This window comes from Monodon monoceros, unplaced genomic scaffold (genome assembly GCF_005190385.1).
Source record: "Monodon monoceros isolate NGI ecotype Baffin Bay Population unplaced genomic scaffold, NGI_Narwhal_1 Super_Scaffold_12, whole genome shotgun sequence".
Lineage (NCBI taxonomy): Eukaryota > Metazoa > Chordata > Mammalia > Artiodactyla > Monodontidae > Monodon > Monodon monoceros.
Window position 1 is genome coordinate 64,926,455 of NW_021703768.1, and position 24,965 is coordinate 64,951,419.

Here is a 24,965-nt window from a genome sequence, read left to right on the forward strand (position 1 = left end):
TGTTGGTTGAGAGGGTTAGAAGCTAGATTACTCCAATGGGTTCTAAATACCACTCTCCACTAAAAGGAACCAGGGACCCTTAAAAAATGGCTGTTTCCAAGGCTAAGACTGGGAAAATACGAGCTTCAAAATGCTCAAAGAATAATGGGGTCATGTCAAAAGGACAAATGATCCAACCTGAAAGGGTTTTAACTGGACAAATCTGAAATGATTTTAGTATTAAAAAAAACCTATTGGACAAGGTAAGAATCCACGAGTACCTTGGATTACATGAATGATTGGAGAAGAAAGAAAATCTCTTATAGTAGAAAGTCAACTAATAAGTGGAGAAGGAAAGACAGAATTAGAAAATAGACATTCGGCAACCAACACAGCAAAAAAACGATTCAGGCGAGATTCATCAATGGATACTAAAAGTAGCAGATTAAAGTAGGATCTTTATGATAGTGTCAAAGTATGTCTTCACAGGTTGAAAATTACAAAGGGAAAAATAGTAATTTAACAAGCTAGCAGAAACCTAACAAGCATCATCTAACTAAGTGATCAAAGTTAACATCACAAGTAATAGATACATCACCATCATATGCCCCCTGAAATGACGCACTGAGCAAATCACAAAATTACTTCTGTGGATTCCTGCCAAATATATATAACATGAATCTAATCATGAGGAACCATCAGCCAAGACCAACTTATGGGACATTCTACAAAATAACTGGCTTGCAGTCAACAAAACTCCAAGTTTACAAAAGACAAAAGTTAAGGGACCTGTTCCAGGTTAAAGGAGACAAAGAGACATGACAGATGAGTGCAGCAAGTGAACTGGGATTTTCTTTTGTTACAAAGGATATTGTTGGGGCAACTGGTGAAATCAAAATAAGGTGTACAGCTTATAAAATGGATTACATCAATATTAATTTTTAAATTTTGATCCTTATACTATGGTTATGAAAGATGTCTTTGTTTTTAGGAAACACAAAGTATTTAAAAGAAAAAAAAGTATATAAAACATATTTGGAAACAGCAAAAACAAAACAGCCAGCGACTTTAATGTGCTGCTCTGAGGAGCCAGAGGCTTACTGTATTGATACCAAATGAAAAGTATTTGTAATATTAAATATGGACACAAAGTCCAAAGAACTTGGAATTCAAAATAATACAGATAAATTGTCACTACAACATAATCAATGGTGTTTAGGGGAAAAGAATCTCTCTTTAATACTTTTGCTTTGCTTCATGTAAGCCTTATGTTTTTGCTAGAAAGTCATCAGTTGTCTTTGGTTTTTTTCTTCTCATAATCTATCATATCAGAGGAATACTCTTCCTTTCTGTGCTCAGGATGATGACTCCTTTCTTTTTCCAAAGGGAAAAGTATAGGTGTTCCTTCACAACTTTTCCCTATTCAAATTCTTTGGGGGGAAGTGTACCCATATGTGGTATATATTAACAGAAGGGACTGCTTTCAACTTGATTACGTGCCTACATGTGTGCTGGCCAAATGCCCATTTCACAGTGGTTGTTCAGTAGTTTGATATGCACAGCTCCTTCCCTAATGCCTAGTGTTTCTCAGGGTCTAAAATAATGCAGAACGGCTGCCCTGATACAGTACATTCTCCTATCCATGTGCTTGGCTCTGTGAAATCCCCAAGAGTTGTTTAGGTATCTAAAAACTAAAAATGATCAGAAAGCATAACTCTCTCCTCATCTCTGCCTCTACCTAATACTCTTCACTTGGATAACACACCCGCTAGGTGCAATGCACCACCTTTAGTATCATACCCTGCCCACCTTCCTTGGTGGCTTTTGGAGGATAGTATCTCCAGATAAGCATACAAAAGGAGGTCCTGCAGGAGGTGGGCAGTGGAGGGGATGGCTGGCTGAGCTGGCAATGAAGAAGGAGAGAGGGTCCTCTTGCTTCTAGGCAGGAAGGCTTACTAGCTAAGGTGGGTCGTCGATTGTGCTTTTTAACCCAGTTTCATCAGACATGTAGATAACAGAAATTCTTTTCAGATTCTGACAATAAGAAGATTTGCAGAGTTTTCACTGTTATTAAAAAAATGTTTTTCTGCACCTTTATAGGTATTTTAATGGGGAGTTCAAAGAAAGTATCTTGAGCTGCTAGTTAGATGCCTTTTAAAAGTGAAATCTTGAAATTTGAAAGGCATATATAACAAGAGGCAAATAGAAATGTGAACTAGTCAAAAGCATATAAGCAGACTAAAAGAAATTTGGAGGAGAAAAGATAGTCATATTACAACATAATCAGGTAAAATGGTATCTTAGAAGATTTGTTGAACTTAAATAGGGAACTGAAGACCCAAACCGAAGCAGCAACATCACTCTCTCCACCCCAAACAATATTATTTAATTAGCAACTGTGATAGCTATTGAAATTAAGAGATAGGCAGATAATATAAAGTAAATGTTTTCTCTAAAAATATGACAGTTAACTTAATTGAGAAGAAAGTGATTTCTGCTTTAGAATAGCAATGGATTTAGGATGATTCTTTCCATACCACCCACACCTCACTTTAAATTTTCTTTAAGTTTAAATTAACATTAAACATTGAATCAGTTTCATGTTTATTTAGCATTAAGGCCACTGCTAGTCAGTGAAGGTACCTCTGCATATTAGCAAAAGGCATCCCTTCTGGGCAGAATCCATAGACTTCACAAGTGGAAAACAGCTATATTTCAGCCTCCTTTTGACTCCCTAGACTCAGGCATCTTTGTGCAGTGCACATACTACACAAATGTACAGAGCAGAGCTCTCTCACAGATTGAAGAACTCAAGGTTTCAAAAGTCAAGAAAAAAATCTCCAGGATCATTAAATTTAAAATCATATCGATATTAATTTTAAGATTGAAAGCTTAATTTTTAACCTGTGCCTATATTTGTGACATTAATAAGAGACAAAAATATTTACGCAGTCAAGTCATGGCCACAAAACTTGTAAGGAAAATTCCCATGATGTCAGATACATAGATACAAGTGTAAGGATGGCAGTTTAGCCCACAGGCACGAGGTAAATGTGTACTTCCTTCTTGGGGCAGCGAGAGAGCAAATAGGTATAACCAGAACAGCAAATATAATAATAATAACTGAGATTGATTTTATTTGGCAACTTAGTAATTATTATAGTTATTTTAGAAGGTGAATTCATCATATGATAAATTTTACGATAAATGTAGGCTACCGTAGAGTATCCTTAAATCACACTACTCCTCTATTTTTGAGGGCCTGGTAATCTACATAGAATGCATGTTTACATTAGACCTTGAAGTGAAAAAAATCACATAATTTCAAAAGTTATACATATTTTTCTAAAAACATATAAAAATTTATTTTTTGAATGATTTCTTAAAAAAAAAGGTTAATATAACCAATTGCAGGGCTTTCAAAAGCAACAGATTTTTGTTGTTAAATGCTACAAAGTGCAAAGAAAATGAAAAAAATACATATACTCACTGAGTTGGCATTTGTTGGGTTTGGCCAAGGTCTACCACCACCAGGACCCCTGTAAGACAAAATGGCAAATGAAATTTTAACTGATGCTCTGAATGTTTCACAGTAAGCAATAACATCATAAAATACAAACATTTATAATTCAGTTACCATGCAGTTCTAGTCCAGCACTGAAATTACTCTTTATATTTTCACAGCTTTTTTATTTCTAAAATCCAAAAATTTTATCATTCCCCCAAACAGCTTTCACTGTTTTACAGCTGTTTTAAACAGCTTCATCACTAATTATGAGATAAATATAAAAGATAATTGTGACAATAATAAGTGCTGCATGTATCATTCAAAATGAAAATGAAATTATTTGTGAAATATCATTATACATAAAATGATTGCTCTTAAGCTACAAATGAATAGCTGTACATAGTAGGTATCTAAATTTGCCTCCTCTTCAAAAAATTGCATAGAATATCATGTTACTTTATACATCTATATATCAATCTATCTTTCGGTGCTAGTGATGATTTGGTTACTATTAAACAAGGGAAACACATTTCTTGTTTTCATAATTGTAGTTCAAGATAGTGGCCAGGGTAAATCTTGGGGAAAAATAGGAGGTAATCTATGCTAATGTATGTCAATATATTACTTCATGTTAGGGCGAGGGAGAATGTTCCCTATTCTATAGCTTAAAAGGACATAAAGCTTTTAAAACAAAATTAATGCCTAATTAAATTAAAAACATCTCTTGTCCATTTGCTTTTTAGTATTAAGTGTACCTGAATATATACTGCCTGATAAAAAGTAGACTACTGTCAGCAGGTCTTCTCTAATTAGAGTCACTCAAAATTCCCCTTTTCCCTCTAATCTCAATGAAAACACTGTGACATTTTTTAATTTAAAAAAAGTCCCCTGATTCTTATTCTAGGGACCTTAAACCTAAAGTTCTAAATGCTAGATAGAGGCTGTCCAAGTTAGCTATATTACCCATGTTTGCTTGGAATGTTTAGAACTGTTCTGGGTATTATTTTGGGGTTCCCCAGGAATGTAAACAGCAGGGAAGGGCATGAAAAATTGTGTCCTTAGGCTCTATTAGGATGCCCAAGTGCAAGTCCACTTTTGACCAGAACGGACTTGGTCAAAGTATCATGCATAGGGAGAAGGTGAGGGGCACGTGTATTGTCTCTGGAAATAGTTCCTCTCTAGGATAATGATGAGGACTTTACAATTAGTTACTGGAACACTTTGGAAAGGTGATTTTACATAGAGGATTCAGTGTCTTAATGGACAGAAACTGAGGTAAAGCATAGGATATACGCTGATCAAGTAAAACACTTGACTTGTTTGACGTTAAATAAAACACAGTAAAGAAACTGGAAAATATTTATCTTAGAACAACATAAAAATATACTATATATCCAAATCATGGGAATAATTTGTATGCAACAACATGCAGACAATCTCATATTTTGAAATATTATGTTTAAACAAGGACTGTATGAATAAGAGATATTAAATATAAAATAATTTTGTTAGTTAAAAATTTGTTTAATGTTAAATTAATGTGCTAAACTAAATGTTAAAATAATTAAACATTTTACTTAAGTAAATACAAATTAAATAAGTTGAAGTTAAATGTTAAATTTATTCTAAGAACCATAAAATACCTTTTATGCAGTTCAATTGTTTGACAAATACTAATCTAATCTCAGCTCACCATGTATTTCATATTAAGTTACATTTTAATGTAATGGGTTAAATGTTAACTCATTTGAATAAGCTAAATTTCCCCCACCATTACCATTGTGTTTGAAAACATTTTCAGTTTTGCAAATACCGCTAAATAAAGTGGGGGTTATAGTAGTGAGTAGTTCTATTAGAACAACTTCTTAAGTGCGGTAATTCCTACTCCTTTTGAGGGCCATCAGTATTATCAAGAGAGTAATCTACAAACTATAACACAGGCATTATTTTGAATGTACATTTCTACATAAGTATAGTTTGAAGTAGAATCAGGTTAGCCTCATTTAAAAATAAAGAGAAAAATGAAATTTAAAAGTCTTTAATTTTTGGTAGGGGTGTATGGATATGATTAAATCAAGGCAACCATGACTACCAAAGAGAAAAATTCTCTTTTTTTCTGTAATTCAGTCATTTCGAGATAATAACCATACAAACTTTATAATTCTATAGGATGTGGTTTAGAACAAGAAAGTCTAGATCCTTTGAAATTATTTGTCCTCTTAGTTTCTATAAAATAGCAAGGTATACAAAGTTGAATTAGAAATATTTTAATACTGAATCCTACACTCTTTTGGAATTTGTAAAAATGTTTATTTAGAAATATAATTTTCTTTAAAAAATAATCTGTAATGCATTTGAAAACATTTACATTGTGGCTGTTGTTTGTAAATTCTACTTTAAACTACTGAAATTGATATTAAATTTTTTTCTAAATATATAATACTAGTTATATAAACATTAAAAGTATACTCTTATTTTAATTTTAGGTGACACCACATATGATTTATCCTGAGTTTGGAGCATGGAAATGTAAAAATCATATCAGAATAACTATTTTCTTTAGAGGTCACCAATATTTTTTTAACAACAAAATTATCAGAATTTTGTTCCCAATGGTTTGGTGTCAATATAAGAGAGAAAGCTGCAGTTACAGACTATGGTATTTAGTTAATTTAATGACCGGGGTTTGGTATTCTTTACTGTCATTATACTTTGGTGTCAAATAACAAAAAGTGACGAGCTAAAGAAACCTCATCCAGATATGATCCTCCAGTAGATCCCTCCTGATCCCAACACACAAATATCTTAGACTCTTAAAAACATAGCCTAAGGTAACACTATTCTAATGCCTTTTCCTTTAATTTTTAAGTTAGCCAACATGTAAAACAGTGACATGAAGGGAGCCATAATTCCAGTTAGAAATACTTACTTGCCATAATACAGTAAGATTTAGTTTGTTTTAACAATAATAAATTATGAAGTGAATTTCAATAAAATTTATTGAGTACAATGGAGACAATAATGTGTTTTATTATTAAATTCACTTTTGCTTTCTTGGGGCCAATATCAATAAGAGAATGAGTCTCTCTGGTTGGACCTTCCATACTTCACAACTTTCCCTGTTAGAGGGAAATATTTGTGACTTCATTGTCCTTGAATCCTAATTTTATAGAAAACTGAAAATGGTATAAGACTCCAAATAACAGTCAGCAGTAACAAATAATGGAAATTTGAGTCTGTAAAGCTTAAAGGCTCTTTAAAAAACAGATATTATATAAATAGTAAAATATTATGTAATAAAAATATTTTAAAATATCTGGGTATATTTAAATGAGAAACCCAAATATGAACAAAAATAATCATTTGAAATTTTCAGCCATACTTTTAGTCTCCATAGTCTAGGGAATTAAATGTACCCTTATGTATCTGTTTAAATGTATGTGAGAAAGGAATGAGACAATTTTAAGCAGCTATTTGAGTCTCTTAATAGTCATATGAGAATAACTTTCCTCTATACTAGCAAAACTGCGTTGATCTAAAGTCAACCACATCACTACAAAATGATATTAGATACATTCTTAACATTTAAAGAGAATTTTGAGTTGATCATAGCATTCAAAATGTATACTCCTTACCTCTATACATAGTATTCAAAATTATTCTTTAAAAGGCATTCTATTTTAAAGTCAGAATCTTAGGTAGGTAAATTTTATATGTATCTAAATCCTATTGTTAAGAGTTTCAGCTTTTGATATAAGCACAAGATATCACTCCTTTTTGTAGAAACCATTAATAAGCCTAAACCTTTGAGGAATTTAAGAAAAGTCAGATTTCATGTCTATCCATTTTTACTTTAAAAGTAAGAAGACATGATAGGAAAATTTGACCTACTTTTTCCCCTTGTTCTGTTAGTTTTGAGCCTGGCTGGTATCCACCTATTAACCTATTTTCTATTTTAGGCAAAACTGCTTTCCATGAAAATGGTTCCAGAAACTTAAACAAATCGCTATGTACATCAAAAGAGCTCACCTCAGTATATATTCAATGCTATTAAATGATGGCAGAGTTGTTTAATTTGGTAGGTAGGTAACCAAAACATGGACTAATGGGAAATATATTAGAGGAGACTACCCAGAACCCTATATAGAGCTCTTTCATTATTTCTGATAAATTTTCTTTAGGCTACATCATGGAATTGGATCCTCTAATCAATTAATGAAAGTCATTCACAAGTTCTGGGTGTATATGGAACTTTGAGGGCTAGTAAGATAATGAAAAATAAATAAAAATTCCTTAACAAATTGCATTATATTGGCTGATAGAAGCAACTACTCTCTTTGGGCTTGAAAGGCCCTTTCAGTACAAAAAACAAAAAAAAACTGTTAGTTTACTCCCTAAGTATATTTTGAATTTTCAAAAGAAAGTATACTATGGAAAGTTCTTTAATAAAGAAGAAACTACCAGAGAGACTTCTTCCTGGGTTAACAATGGTCCCAACAAAGCAAAAGTAAAGACATATATATATATATATTTATAAGAATTTAAAACTCATAGGAATCACGCTATATGTGTTAAAATGAACGATATTCCATCATCTACTTCTGTAAAGTCAAGTCATGGTCCTGGTGTCATCATCTCTTCATACTTTTGTATGGACTACATAAATATTATGTGCTTATTTATAAAAGACTCATTTTTATGATAAACATGAAAATCAGGCTAAAAGTTGGCATTTGTGGCATTTGAAAATGGAAAAAAATTAAGGGTTGCAAGGGAAGGAAGAAAAACATGGAGAATATGTTGTGAAAATGAAGCAAATGCTACAGCTCATGTTCAGTCCATTTATACTACAGTTTCATTTTATACTACACAGAAATTGAGCTTAAATTGTGTTACAAATTGGTGTGACTTTAGAAGACAGAAAAGAGAACACTTTACAGGATAATATAGCATTTTGCTTACATGTTCATTCCAGGCATTCCAGGGCCACCTAAAGCATTCAGTGGGGGTCTCATTGCACCTCCATAGTTCTGTAATGATAACCAAGGGTCAGACTACCACAAAACAAAAAAACAAAACCAAAGAGGAGGGGGGAAAGAAAGGAGAGCAGGTTAATGATTTCCCTACATAACTCCTGATGGGATAAGGCCTGTGCAATTCATTCTCAGAAGGATCCACTCTTGTACTTTTGCTTCTATTTTAACAATTACTTTGGTTTGTGCCTTTTAAAAACTACATGAATACGTACAATCATTGGAGCATGTTAAGTGATTAAGGTATAGTTGCAATTGTAATATTCAACATATCTTTATTAATTTCCTGATATCTGTACAACAGTGAACTTTTTCAAACAAAACATTTCATAAATCCCAAACTCTGTTTTTAAAGAAAGGACTTAGTCAACATGTTTGAAATTGTCTGACTCAGAAAAATTACATAAAGTCTGAAAACAAATAGGTGAATCCAGCATAAGAAAGTGGAATACAAATTTCTGTTCACAAAATAATATATCCAAGAGAGAAATGTACAAATATACAGATACACAAAAATATATGAACACTAAAGTATACTTCAAATATGTATGCGTGAATTATATGACTCAACAGGCTTCTGTCAATATCTATTATGTGCATTCAAAGGATAAAAACATTTTAATGTTTTAACATGCATATCAGCTTAGCTTAGTTTAGTTTCCACAAGGGCCAAAAGACTACTTTTAACATTATCATATTAATATATTTTGACATCATCAACTACTTTCATGCTCGGTTTTCTGACACCACCTGTTCCTCCAACATTTCTGATCACTCTTCTTCAATCTCCTTTGCTGGCTCCTTTTGTTTTGCTAGCTCTTAAAAATGTTGCTTTTCCCTGAGTTCTAGCCACAGCATTCTTTTAAATAAATACACATTTATGGGTACTCTTACCTGCTACCATTAGTTCAACAATTATTTATATGTTAGGAATTTCAAATCTATTTTGTCATGATGTCTCTCCTAAGCTCTTAGATAACTCATATGTTGAACTTCATATCAGCTGTTTCTATCTGGATACCATTTCACACTCAACATACCTAAAGGTAACCTCAATTTTATCTTCTCACGGCTGTGTTCTTTATATTGCCTTCCTCAGTCAGTTCTGTGGCGTCACCTTCTATGCAGCAGTCCAGGCTAAGAACCTCTGAGAGCTTGATATTTCTTTCTTTTATTTCAATTTCCATATCCAGTCAAGTTACCAAAGTCTATTGATTCTACCTGTAAAATAGCTCTTGAAATACTGCCCTCCTTCGTATCACTCATCTCTGTCATTTACCGAGACTACTGTACTGTCTTAGTTGGTCTCTCTGACTTAGCCTCTCCCCTTCCCCATCTATTCTCCATACTGCCTCCAGAACTGTGCTTCTTAAACTCAGTCCTATTTATGTCACTTAAAAGCCATGATGCCCCACAATGCCTATCAAATAAAGTCTACTTCAGCATGGGTCTATGGTGTTATTCACAGATCAGCTCTAGCCTATATTTCTTGCCCCCATTTCCTATAATATTTACCTTCTTCCCCTACTCCCAACTATACCCTCCAGACTGCTGAATTTCTTGTGGTTCAGAAACATGCAGTATGCTTTTACACTCATGATAACTCATCTGCTATGGCCTTCTGTGTAGTAGGTGCTAAGATGACAAGGAAATATTCAATGAGAGAAGGTCTGTTAACTCCAGAGAGTAAGCCACAGTTTGTAAATAAATTACCTAATTACATGCTCTTCTCATTTTTTATTTACTTTTACTTTCAAGAAATCTTATTTAAACATCTCAATTGTGTATGCTATGGGATAAGAGAATGGTGTCTATCCACACTTGAGTCACTGGTTAAAGAGAGAGCTATTTCTTTTAATCTCTGGAACAAGCATGGGGGTGGCAGCAGCAGTATTACCAAGGAGTCTCTGAGAAGAAAGTTAGTCACTGGGAACGAAATCTGAATGGTAGAGTATAATAGAAATTCTTCACACAAAAGGTTGCTCCTCATTTTTGATCTTAGGTGGTCTGTGTTTTATCAAGGAAAATGTTAGTTTTCCTTCTAGCTCTGGACATGGAAAGATACTGGTTTGAATCTCTCTTGCCCCTGCCCTATTTCCTCTGCTCCTCTTTCTATATGTGTGATTGTGGGCCAATGATTCTCCCAATGATCTGCTCAACCTTTATTTCCTTATCTGTAAAGTGAAAATATCATCTCTCTTATAAGCTTGTTGGAGGAAAAATGAAATCATACAAAACGCATATTAAAGTGCTTGGTGCATTAAAAGCATGATACCTGGTGCTCAAAAACTGTAGCTGTTAACTCTTATCACTGTTAATAAGGGACTGACTTAAATGAGTCTTCTCATTTTCCCTTGAGCCCTCAACACTAACATGGTTGTGACATAGTGACTCCCTGACAGAGTACACGTATTTCTTTTCTTGACTTTTTTCCTACTGCCTAATAGTTTTTCTTTATGTATCTGAATCTCCTGCTAAAGAATAAGTACCTGAAGGTAGAGTCTGTATTACTCATCTTTGTGCATCCAGTGCTCAAGTATGACAGTGCACAAGTGTCATAGGAAATGAGTAAGAAATTATCCAACACATATTTTGATAGACTTACAAAATATTTTCATTTTGTGAAGAATCTGAAGCATATAGAGAACAGGAAGATAAGACAGAATAACAACTAGCTTTCTAACTGGTAACAAAGGCAGAATGTGAAGAGCTAATTTCGAATCACTGAATTTTAAAGCTGATGGCAACTATACAATTCCATCTGGTTTAATCTCTCTCCCAATGCAACGCTCCTGACAAAAGGGCTGTTCATACTCTGCTTGGAAAGTTTATAAAGAGTTTTTCCATGATTGGGCAGTTTAATTTCTAGCAAGTTCTTCCCCATACTGAGCTAAATTCCACTTCCCATCTTAGATTTGAAAATACAGAATTAGTTTACTCTCTCTTTACATGAGAGCCTATCATATATTTCCATCTCACTATTTCTCCACCCCAAGTATTTGATTTGGAAATCATGATATGTTCCTACTTGTATATAACTCATTTATCCTTCAGATTTCTAGAGGAATTAGAACTAGTTGGACAGTCTTGTTGAATTTTTCTGTTAATCATATGGTACCTGCTGAGCCTAAGAACACAGACAAGCTAAGTATACCTTATTATAAAAGCCAAGTAGAAAAATTACTTCAAATATGGCATTAGGGAAGACATTTTTCTTGATTAAGCAGATAATTTTGCTTTTCTATTGAAAGGATACTGATATCAATCTAAAAATCATGTATTACTACTGAACGTAGATTTAAAATAGATTAAGGGGTGGAAAAAATATGCCAGCATTTGGAGCAAAGTTTTATTTCTTCATCCATGCAGTAGGTTTTAATCACATATTTACTATGTTCTAGGTGTGCACTTTGCCTACATCAGCATTGTCTGAGAATCAAATTATATATATTTCTTCTAGGAATTCAATTATTCCAATAGATAACTACTGTCCCTCTTCACCACATTGGTCCTAAGCTGAAAAAATTGTGGAAATAATATCTATGATATTATGATACATAATATCTATGTATCTCATATCTATGATACAAAGGAGGTATGTATTTTGTTTTGCATAAAGCTAGAAACAATATTCAAGAGACTGTTTCTATAATTCGGATACAAAAAAAGCAGACACATTCTGTTCTTGAGTAGCATCCATAGGATTAAATATCTGTCATGAGAGTTGTTTTTCTATTATCTTTTAAGAAACACAGCTAACTTTTATTATAAAGCTCACAGTTCAAATCCATATGTTACATATACCAGGTGTTATGAGTAAATACCTTACAAGAATCCCTTAATTCAAATAATTTTATGTCACTTTTTACCTATTATACCATTCATATGAATATGATTCCTATTTTCATTTAAGTACATAATATTTATAAATAATTTACTTAACCTTTTATACTTATATACTGTGATTTTAAAAGTTGTTGTAGGTATTTCTGGTTTCTGAGGTAAATTCATACCAAAACACTTTACTTCCTCCAAATTATAAAGGAATAGATAGCAATGATATTAATCCAAATGGAAGAAATAAACTACTCTCTTTGGGTGTGAAAATGAAAAGAATTCATACTTATATGATAAACTTAGTTAAACTCTTCAATAAGCAATTACTCCCCAGAAATGTTTTCTTACTTTCTGTCATAATTTACTTATAACACAAAACAGATACATATTTGGCTAGATATTTATAAAATATAAAGACCAATATGCTTTTTACTTCTGCATTTTCAAATGAGATCTAAGTATTCATACAGCTTAGGTGAGCATTGGTTCATCTTTCAAACACTGCAAAACTGACTCGAATCAGACTCTAATTTTTAAAAGTATTGAAAATATTGGTCTGGAATGACAAAAACTCAAAGAGCAGCTAGCTGAAAAGTAAGAGAACTGAATGAAGAATAAATTACAGGCATCAACTTTTGATGTATATTTAAAATGCATCTGTTATGAAAAACTTTTGAGGAAAAAAATCCTTCAAGTTGTATATAGCTAAACTGGTTGGCTTAGCTCATTAAAGACTAAAAGTATATTCATTCAGTGAAATATCCTACAGATCTTATAAATTCTAACTGCCATTAATAGATTAATGATGGTTGGTCATAAAAATCATCATCCTTAACATGAGTAGAAATAGGAAAAAATAATTTAAATATCTAAATTAGGGTTTTATAAGATCTTAAGAAAATACATAGAAAATAACTGAGCCTAAATAAAAGAAATGGGTTTTTTATGACTTTGAAGATCCCACAAATATTTACATAAAACTTTTTCTTATCATGTAATATGGTATCTCTGAAAAATTTGTGCTTCATGTCCCAATACAGTTTATATATACAGTTGACCCTTGAACAACATGGGTTTGAATTGTTCCAGTCCACTTATACGTGGATTTTTTTCAATAAATACACTATTGGAAAATTTTTTGTAGATTTGTGACAATTTGAAAAATCTTGCAGATGAACCACATAGCCTAGAAATATCTAAAAAATTAAGAAAAAGTTAGGTATGTCATGAACGCATAAAATACATGTAGACATAAGTCTATCCTTATATAAGCATAAGGGGAGTGGTATGTAATATAAAATTAATAATGTGTTTTCTTACTGTTTTATAATTTTGCTTTCAAAGAACTACATTACTATACAGTATGTGCCTCTCTCTCTCCCTCTTCCCCCTGCCACCAACCCCAACAGGAGAAACTATGTATCAGCCTATCATCACATGTAAGTGGTTTAAAAAAATGTAACAATGTTTACCATACTGTATTGTGAATATGACTGTAATACTGTATGCCTTAAAAATGTTATAATGATTCATTCATTAGTGTATAGGATAGGCTATGATGAAGCAAACATTGATTATTACGCTAGTTTACCATAAAGCTATCATATTGCTGCTTCTTTGTTATCAATGCATGAATTGTTATACCTGTAAATAAATAGGAATTTTTTTCACATGATCTTTTCATTTTTGATGTCCTGTGTTAGAAATATATGTAATATCTACAGTGTTTTGTATCATTTAAGACAACATTGATGAAGATGCTGACAGATGATTCATCTTACAAACAGATGATATAAACTTATGGTATCGAAAAATATAGTGCAGTACTGTAAATGTATTTTCTTATGAATTCTGTAATAACATTTTCTTTTCTCTAGCTTACCTTATTGTAAGAATACAGTATATAATACAAACAATATATAAAACGTGTTAATTGACTACGTATGTTATCGGTAAGGCTTCCAGTTAACAGTAGGCTATTAGTTAAGTTTTAGGGAGTCAAAAGTTATACCTGGATTTTCGACTGCGCAGTGGTTTGGTACCCCTAACTCCCATGTTATTCAAAGGTCAACTGTATATTATTACATGTTGGCAGTAACTCCTTGGTCTAAGTCACATTTACCTGAGAATCAAATTATATATATTTCTTCTAGGAATTCAATTATTCCAATAGATAACTACTATCCCTCTTCACTACATTGGTCTTAAGCTGAAAAAAGCTTAAGACCAATGGGTGTTAGATTCTTAATTCTCTGACTCCTTTGGGTACACAACAAAATACTTAACATTTTTAAAGCAGATACATGAAACAAGCTCCTAAAACTATCACTTATAATGTCTGTTCTTGGAAAGAATAAAGAAAGTAAATCAATTCATTCTTTTAACCAATGTTATGATACACTAACCTCTGACCTTTGAGGAAGAAATTTAAAATTCGGAATTCTGGATTAGTTTCTTTGAAATATAACATTACAACATTAGTTTCTACCCCATGCAGTTTTCCCAAGAGAGACAGGGATATTTTAGCTAAAATAAGTGATATCCTGGAGCAGCATACTTAAAAATGTCATCAATAGCTGAATAGGTTCAATCTTGGTGTATACTTCTGGGAAATTTTGATACAGAAGTAGGTTAACATCTAATGTATACTGATAGTATTATGCGTGTTCAGTAAGACCCATTTCAGTGTTTATTTCTAAAAGGTTCTCTATTGATTTCATATTCTGTAAAGAAATATGGTAGTATATAATAGTCAATGGCATTCTTTAAAAGATTTAGAAATATATTTTATGCTGCTTATTCTATTTAATTCAGTCAACTAGGTTTTATTTAACTTATCTATCTTTTATAATAATTACTATAATTTTTCATATTTCCTCAATAGAACTAACAAAAGGGTAATAGTTATCATTTTTAATAATAATTACTATAATGTATTTCTACACAATGTGTTTTCTCCAATGTACCAAAGGCATATGTGTAGCACCTGTTAAAATATGGTTTGTTGTTACATCAATTTGGACATGTCATAGATATGTCCTCAAGAGCCTAACAACCATGTCATTAAGCCTTTAATGTATACACTAGAAGCCAGCAAATAATACAGTTTGTTTGTATAAGATGAAGGCAAAAAACTCAGCCTCTAGCTTCCTGCACTGATTATTTATTTACCTGTGGTCCTAAGGGCACCATTCCTCTTGGAGGCGTCATTCTCTGCATTGGCCCACCCATATTTGGATGTCCTAAAAAGAAAAACAGTATGAAGATATTAGCAATGTAATGAGCATGAGTGCTAAACCGGAGGCTATAGCCTCCTCTCTGCCTGGTGTCACATCTTATTTACTAAGGACTGAGTTATTGACATCACCTCATCTTGGCTTCCATGGCCAGTTTTCTACCTCTTATCACTACTTACCCACACTCTCCATTAATGTCTTGAAATTGAAATGTTCTTCCTATTCTGTGTTGAATTACATCTCTCACACCATTTGCTCCTTTTTTTTTCTCTTGGAATAGTATAATAGAGCCATACATATTTGTGGTACCTAAACAGCTCTGATTATTGGGTTTGTTAAACTACCAAGTAAGTTACTTATTGCATAGCATCCCCTTTCCTCCTGCTTATCTTTCTGGTGGACTAACCTCTCTATCTGAAAAAGGCAGAGAAAATCACAAGTGATACAATCACTTTGAGTCTCACTTGTTTGAAGTTATGCAAGAGGTTTTAGAAGTTACTAGTTAAAATACAGATTCTGGATATTTAATTATTCTGTTCCTTATGTTATCACTGCCCTCACTATCACACATAATTAAGAGTTAGCTAAAAAGATAATTACTTGGCCACATTACCTGTAAAAATGCAACTGATATAATTATGGAATATCTGTACAAATAAAACCTTCCTTAAAAAATACAGGATTTCCTTTGAGATTTTGCACATCAATTTCACTTTTACTTTAAAGTAGTCACCTTGTTGTCGAGTTGGGTCCATTCCACTGGGAAGTAATGGCTGACTTCCTGGGACACCTCCAAGAGCCTAGCATATTTAGTAAAACAAAATAAAAAGGAATATTGTAACTATTTATAAAATAAGTGCTGTAACAATTACAGAGTGCATCTGAGTATTTCATAAGATTTTTTTTTCAACATGTATTTTTTTTTCTATTGGAATGTATTTGATTTACAATGTTGTGTTAGTTTCAGGTGTGCAGCAAAGTGATTTAGCTATAAGTATACATGTATCTATTCTTTTTCAAATTCTTTTCCCATATAGGTGGTTACAGAATATTGAGTAGAGTTCCCTGTGCTATACAGTAGGTCCTTGCTGATTATCATTTTATATATAGTAGTGTGTATATGTTAACCCCAACCTACTAATTTATCCCTCCCCCACAGCTTTCCCCTTTGGTAACCATAAGTTTGTTTTCTAAGTCTGTGAGTCTGTTCCTGTTTGTAAATAAGTTAATTTGTATCATTTTTTAAGATACCACATATAAGTAATATCATATGATATTTGTCTTTCTCTGACCTACTTCACTTAGAATGAGAATCTCTAGGTCTATCCATGTTGTTGCAAATGGCATTATTTCATTCTTTTTTATGGCTGAGTAAGAGTCCACTGTATATATGTACCACATTTTCTTTATCCATTCATCTGTTGATGGATGTTTAGGTTGCTTCCATGTCTTGGCTACTGTAAATAGTGCTACAATGAACACTGGGGTGCATATATCTTTTCTAAGTATGGTTTTCTCCGGATATATGCTCAGGAGTGGGATTGCAGGATCATATGGTAGCTCTATTTTTAGTTTTTTGAGGAACCTCCACAGTGTTCTCCATAGTGGCTGTACCAATTTACATTCCCACCAATAGTGTAGGAGGGTTCCCTTTTCTCCACACCCTCTCCAGCATTTATGTTTGTAGACTTTTTGATGATGGCCATTCTGACTGATGTGAGGTGTAGTTTTGATTTGCATTTCTCTAATAATTAGCAATGTTTAGCACCTTTTCATATGCCTCTTGGCCATCTGTATGTCTTCTTTGGAGAAATATCTATTTAGATTTGTCCATTTTTTGATTGGTTGTTTGTTTGTTTTGATACTGAGCTGCATGAGCTGTTTCTATATTTTGGAGATTAATCCCTTGCTGGTCACATCATTTGCAAATATTTTCTCCCTTTCTGGGGGTTGTCTTTTCGTTTTGTTTATGGTGTCCTTTGCTGTGCAAAAGCTTTTAAGTTTAACTAGGTCCCATTTGTTTCTTTTTGTTTTTATTTTCATTACTCTAGGAGGTGGATGCAAAAAGATTTTGCTGCAATTTATGTCAAAGAGTGTTCTGCTTATGTTTTCCTTTAAGAGTTTTATAGTATCCCATCTTACATCTAGGTCTTTAATCCATTTTGAGTTTATTTTCGTGCATGGTGTTAGAGAATGTTCTAATTTCATTATTTTACATGTAGCTGTCCAGTTTTCCCAGCACCTCTTATTGAAGAGACTGTGTTTTCTATCCTGTTCCACTGATCTATTTTTCTGTCTTTGTGTCAGTACCATACTGTCTTGATTACTGTAGCTTTGTAGTATAGTCTGAAGTCAGGGAACCTGATTCCTCCACCTCTACTTTTCTTTCTCAAGGTTGCTTTGGCTATTCAGGGTCTTTTGGGTTTCTGTACAAATTTTAAGATTTTTTGTTCTAAATCTGCAAAAATGCCAATGGTAATTTGATAGGAATTGCACCGAATCAGTAGGTTGCCTTGGGTAGTGCAGTCATTTTGACAACATTGATTCTTCCAATCCAAGAACGTGGCATATATACCTTTCCATCTGTTTGTGTTTTACCTCCTTACGTAGGTTTATTCCTAGGTATTTTATTCTTTTTGATTTGATGGTAAATGGGATTATTTCCTTAATTTCTCTTTATGATCTTTTGTTTTTAGTGTATACAAATGCAACAGATTTCTGTGTATTAATTTTATATCCTGCAACTTTAGTGAATTCATTGATGAGCTCTAGTAGTTTTCTGGTAGCATCTTTAGGATTTTCTATGTATACTATCATGTCATCTGCAAACAGTGACAGTTTTACTTCTTTTCTAACTTGGATTCCTTTTCTTTATTCTTCTTCTCTGATTTCAGTGGCTAGGACTTCCAAAACTATGTTGAATAAAAGTGTCGAGAGTGGACATCCTTGTCTTGCTCCTGATCTTTGAGGAAATGCTTTCAGCTTTTCATTATTGAGTATGATGTTAGCTGTGGGTTTGTCATATATGGCCTTTACTATGTTGTGGTATATTTTCTCTATGTCCACTTTCTGGAGAGTTTTTTTTTATCATAAACGGTGTTGAATTTTGTCAAAAGCTTTTTCTGCATCAATTAAGATGATCATGTTTCTTGTTTTAATTAATTATTTTTGGCTGCATTGGGTCTTCACTGCTGCACATGGGCTTTTCTCTAGTTATGGCGAGTGGGGGCTACTCTTTGTTGCAGTGCGCAGGCTTCTCATTGCGGTGTCTTCTCTTGTTGCAGAGCATGGGCTCTAGGCGCGTGGGCTTCAGTAGTTGTGGCACATGGGCTCAGTAGTTGTGGCCTGTGGGCTCTACAGCGCAGGCTCAGTAGTTGTGGTGCATGGGCTTAGCTGCTCTGCGGCATGTGGGATCTTCCTGGACCAGGGCTTGAACCCATGTCCCCTGCATTGGCAGGCAGATTCTTAACCACTGCGCCACCAGGGAAGTCCGATCATATGGTTTTTATTCTTCAATTTGTTGATGTGGTTATCACACTGATAGATCTGCAGATATTGAAAAATCCTTGCATTCCTGGGATAAATCCCATTTGATCATGGTGTATGATCTTTTTCATGTATTGTTGGATTCAGCTTGCTAGTATTCTGCTGAGGATTTTTTGCACCTATGGTCATCAGTGATATTGGCCTGTCATTTTCTTTTTTTGTGGTATCTTAGTCTGGTTTTAGTATCAGGGTGATGGTGGCCTCACTGAGTGAGTTTGGAAGTGTTCATTCCTCTGCAACTTTTTGCAATGGTTTCAGAAGGATAAGTATTAACTCTTCTCTAAATGTTTGATAGGATTTGCCTGTGAAGGCTTCTGGTCCTGGACTTTTGTTTGTTGGGAATTTTTAAATCACAGTTTCAATTTCAGTGCTTGTGATTGGTCTGTTCATATTTTCTGTTTCTTCCTGGTTCAGTTTTGGGAGATTGTACCTTTCTAAGAATTTGTCCAAATCTTCTAGGCATTTTAGTGGCATATAGTTGCTTGCAGCAGTCTCTTATGATCCTTTGTATTTTTGTGGTGTCTGTGGTAACTTCTCCTTTTTCACTTCTTATTTTAATAACTTGAGCCCTCTCCTTTTTCTTGATGAGTCTGGCTAAAGGTATATCAATTTTATCTTTTCAAAGAACCAGCTTTTAGTTTCATTGATCTTTTCTATTGTTTTCTTTGTCTCTATTTCTGTTCTGATTTTTTTTTTCAATTAATTTTATTTATTTTTGGCTGTGTTGGGTCTTTGTTGCTGTGCGTGGGCTTTCTCTAGTTGTGATGAGCAGGGGCTACTGTTTGTTGCAGTGCATGGGCTTCTCATCGTGGTGGCTTCTCTTGTTGCAGAACATGGGCTCTAGGCGCGCGGGCTTCATAGTTGTGGCATGCGGGCTCAGTAGTTGTGGCTCGCAGGCTCTAGAGCACAGGCTCAGTAGTTGTGGTGCGCAGTCTTAGTTGCTCTGTGGCATGTGGGATCTTCCCGGGCCAGGGATCGAACCTGTGTCCCCAGCATTGGCAGGTGGATTCCTACCAATTTTTACAGTTTTACAAATTTTTACAGTTTTTTTCTTGCTGCTGACTCCTAATCTCATAGCATTGTGGTTGGAAAAGATGCTTAATATGAGTTCAGTTTTCTTAAATGTACCAAGGCTTGCTTTATGGACCAGCATGTGATCTATCCTGGAGAATATTCCATGTGCACTTGAGAAAAATGTATATTCTGCTGCTTTCAGATGGAATGCATAAATATCAATGAAGTCCATCTGGTCTAATGTGTCATTTAAAGCCTGGATTTCCTTACTGATTTTCTGCCTGGATGATCTGTCCATTGATGAAAGTGGGGTGTTAAAGTCCCCCACTATTATTGTGTTACTGTCAATTTCTCCTTTTATGGCTGTTAGTGTTTGCCTTATATATTGAGGTGCTCCTATTTTTGGTGTATGTATATTTACAATTGTTATATCTTCTTCTTGGATTGATCTCTTGATCATTACGTAGTGTCCTTGTCTCTTATAATAGTCTTTATTTCAAAGTCTGTTTTGTCTGATATTAGTATTGCTACTCCAGCTTTCTTTTGATTTCCATTTGTATGGAATACCTTTTACCATCCCCTCACTTTCATTCTGTATGTGTCCCTAGATCTGAAGTGGGTGTCCTATAGAGAGCATATATACAGGTCTCGTTTCTGTATCCATTCAGCTAGTCAATGTGTTTTGGTTGGAGCGTTAATCCATTTATATTTAAGGTAATTACTGATATGTATGTTCTTATTGCCATTTTGTTAATTGTTTTGGATTTGTTTTTGTAGGTCTTTTTATTCCCTTCCACTTTTGTTCTCTTCTCTTGTGATCTGATGACTATCTTTAATGTTGTGTTTGGATTCCTTTTTCTTTTTTGTGTGTATATCTGTTGTAGATTTTTGGTTTGAGGTTACCATGAAGTTTTGATATAGCAGTCTATACATATACAAGATTGTTTTAAGTTCATGATCTCTTAATTTCAAATGCATTTCCCATATCCTGCATTTGTACTCTTCTTGTGATTGCTGGTTTTGATATCATATTTGTGTGTGGATGATTTCCTATCTTTACTGTATGTTTGCCTTTAGTGGTAAGCTTTCCCATTCATAATTTTCTTGTTTCTCGTTGTGGGCTTTTCTTTTTCGCCTAGAGAATTTCCTTTAGTATTTGTACAGCTGGTTTGGTGGTGCTGAATTCTCTTACCTTTTGCTTGTCTGTAAAGCTTTTGAGTTCTCCGTCAAATGTGAAGGACAGCCTTGCTGGGTAGAGTATTCTTGGTTGTAGGTTTTTCCCTTTCATCACTTTAAATATATTGTGCTATTCCCTCTGGCCTGCAGCGTTTCTGCTGAAAAATCAGCTGATAACCTTATGGGGATTCCTTGTATGTTATTTGTTGCTTTTCCCTTGTTGCTTTTAATATTTTCTCTGTCTTTAATTTTTGTTAATTTGATTAATATGTGTCTCAGCATGTTTCTCCTTGGGTTTATCCTCTATGGGACTCTGCTTCCTGGAGTTGGGTGACTATTTCCTTTCCCATGTTAGGGAAGTTTTCAGCTATTATCTCCTCAAATATCTCCTCAGGTCCCTTCTCTCTCTCTTCTCCTTCTGGGACTTCTATAATGTGAATGTTGGTGTGTTCAATATTGTCCTAGCTGTCTCTTAGACTGTCTTCATTTTTTTTTTTTTATGGCAAGGCATTTTATTTTAAATATAGCAGTGTGTCAATCCCAAACTCCCAATCTATTCCTCCCTGTCTTCATTTCTTTTCATTCTTTTTTCTTTATTCTGTTCTGCAGCAGTGATTTCCACCATTCTGTATTCCAGTTCACTCATATGTTTCTCTGCCTCATTCTGCTATTAATTCCTTCTAGTGTATTTTTCATTTCACTTGTTGTATTGTTCATCTCTGTTTGTTTTTTATACTTTCTAGCTCTTTGTTAACATTTCTTGTATCTTCTTGATCTGTGCTTCCATTCTTTTTCTGAGATTTTGGATCATCTTTACTATCATTACTCTGAATTCATTTTGGGGTAGATTTCCTATATCCACTCCACTTAGTTGTTCTGTAGTTTTATCTTCTTCCTTCATCAGGGACATATTCCTCTGCCATCTCATTTTGTCTAACTTTCTGTGTTTGCAATCCCCCATGCTGCAGGATTATAGTTCCTCTTCCCTCTGGTGTCTGCCCCCTGGTGGACAAAGCTGGTCTAAGAGACTTGTGCAGGCTTCCTGGTGGGAGAGACTGTTGTCTGCCCACTGGTGGGTGCAGCTGGGTCTTGTCCTTCTGATGGGCAGGGTCATGTCAAGGGGTGTGTTTAGAGGTGGCTGTTGGCTCAGGACGACTTTAGGCAGTCTGTGTGCTGACGGGTGGGGCTATGTTCCTGCCCTGTTGGTTGTTTGGCGTGAGGCATCCCAGCTCTGGAGCCTTCAGGCTGTTGGGTGGGGCCCGATTTTGGCATCAAAATGGCGGCCTCCAGGAAAGTTCATGTCACTGAGTACCTAGTACCTCTGCCACCAGTGTCCACACAAGATTTCTTATATTTCACACTCATTTATGAATTTTATATGTCTGTACACCCAGTATAATTTCTTAGTTTTAAAATGATCCTACTTTGCCCAGTTTTCAGGCAAAGAAAATTGGTACTGTTGGGAACAAAATCTAGGCAAAAATTGTCCTATTTCTTCTTGAGAAGTATATATAATGCCTTTCCCTGAAATTAATTTACTAAGGGTAAATTAATTTTGCTTCTTAAATGTAAGCTATTTCTATAGATTATTTTACTCACTGGGGATTATAATAGGAGCAGAACTAAAATGCCAAGGAGCCAATGAATATTGTTTTGGGTAGTCATATTTTCCCTAAGAAACTATTTAGAAAAATAATACTCCAATTTAGTTCAAACAATTTGGCTGAATGGAAAAAGAGAACTAGAACTGAAAAAAGTGCCAATTAACAGATAGGGTTTATATTATGCAGGGGTGCAATACTGGATACATACTGAATTGTAAGTTTCTAATAGTCATCTGAGAAGCACTTAGAGCTGGACCAAGCTATAAATGATTTAAACATACTGATCCTATGAAGCATGTATGTATACATATATACACATAATCCTGACAACTGGCAAGAATTTCTATAAAGGTTCACTAATTTAACTTAAAAGCAGAAATAGCTTATTTCATTAGTTTAAAATTTCAAATATTTCAAGGGAAATTTCATATTAAATAATTTATTTATCCAGACCAGAACTGTTTCGCTAGTTGTTATCATTGGGATGCAGTAGAGAACTGCCATTTTTCAAGCCATTTTTGTAATCCTTTGAATTTTTTGTTTACAAGCACACTCAATATCAATTTATTGATCTCCTACTAAATGACCTATTTCCTGCTTACCTTTCCAGCCTAATTTCTTGCTACTGCCAAGCTGACATTCCAACTTCCAGTTATACCAAACTCCTTTCAGTTTTTTCAATTCATGTACTCAGTCAACAATATCTAAATGCCAACCATTAAAAGCAAAATAAAACAAAACTAAACACAAACTAAAACTAAACTTTCTTGTTTCTCTAGGAGGTCACAGACCGTCAAGTGCTCATTCTGACATTTTAGATCTCGGTTTAGGGATAATTTCCTAACAAAATTCTTCCATATAATCCCAGTTTGGCATTAATTCTCCTTCTATATGCTTTAAAATATAAATATATTTTTTTAAATTTCAAACTTACAGAAAAATTGCAGACAGTACAAAGGATTCCCATATACCCTGACACTGACTGCCCAATAGTTAACATTTCACCATATCTGCCACTTGAGAGCAAGTTGCAGACATTATGCCTCTTCACTTCTAAGTACCACAGAGTTTAGTTCCCTAAGCAAGGATATTCTCCTACATAACCACAACACAACTTTTCAAGTCAGGAAATCCATTGATAAAACACTACCATCCAAAACACACAGACGCCATTTAAATTTTGCCACCTGTCTCAACAATGTTTCTTTTTACTTTCTGGGACCAGGATCTTATGGAACACATGTGCATTTAGTTGTCATGTCTCTTCATGCTCTTCCAGGTCTTTCCTTAGTCTTTCTCTATCATAGCCTGAACAGTTTTGAAGAATGAGTCTTAAATTCTACGGGATGATCCTCTGATGTCTCTTCATGACCCAGACTCAGGTCTTATTTTCTTAGGAATACTGCAGAACTGATGCTATACTCTTCTCAGTGTATCACATCAGAGGGTACATGATGTTGACTCATCCCACTACTGTTGATGTTAACCTTATCATCTCATTCTGTTGGTGTTTGCCAGGTCCTACACTAGATCATTATTTTTCCCCTTTGTAATTGGTTACATTCAGTATTAGAGCTATTCCAAGATTGTTAATATCCCATTCCTCATCAATCCTTTATCAGCCTTAGCATCCACTGACAACTCCTAAGCACTGTAACAGTTGCCAAATGGAAACACTGCATGTGTATCATTCTTTCTATGCTTACTAGTTGGCATTCCATTGTAAGGAACAGCTTTCCCTTCTTACTGATTGATACGTTGACACTTACGGATTCCTATTCTAATCAAAGGGTTATAATCTATTTACTGTCATCATTCATTTTAATATTTAAATTATGCAAGATCTGGCCAGTAGGAGGCTCTTCAAGCTGGCTCTATTGTCCTTTTGAAACATTTCCATCATATTTTGAGCATTTCCTTACTGGTATGAGATGTTCCAGGTTCGTTTCATACTTTTCCTGGCCTAGCTCTGGAATCAGACCTTTCTCCAAAGGGTCCTGATTCCTTCTAGTGGCGGACAGCATTTAGGCAC

General features: G+C 34.2%; 1 protein-coding gene across 10 annotated transcripts in view; it reads right to left on the reverse strand.

Moving 5' to 3' along the window:
* SSBP2 (single stranded DNA binding protein 2) overlaps window positions 1-24,965 on the reverse strand; it is a 298,735-nt gene that overhangs the window by 30,299 nt on the left and 243,471 nt on the right. For 6 of the 10 annotated variants that reach the window (XM_029215891.1, XM_029215885.1, XM_029215892.1 and 3 more), the window contains 4 exons: window positions 16,327-16,393; window positions 15,529-15,599; window positions 8,450-8,541; window positions 3,470-3,518 (listed from right to left, as the gene is read on the reverse strand). In XM_029215891.1, the coding sequence (XP_029071724.1) occupies window positions 3,470-3,518; window positions 8,450-8,541; window positions 15,529-15,599; window positions 16,327-16,393 (279 nt within the window). The remainder of the gene's footprint in view (window positions 1-3,469; window positions 3,519-8,449; window positions 8,542-15,528; window positions 15,600-16,326; window positions 16,394-24,965) is intronic. The other 4 variants (XM_029215894.1, XM_029215889.1, XM_029215893.1 and 1 more) reach the window with 1 other exon arrangement.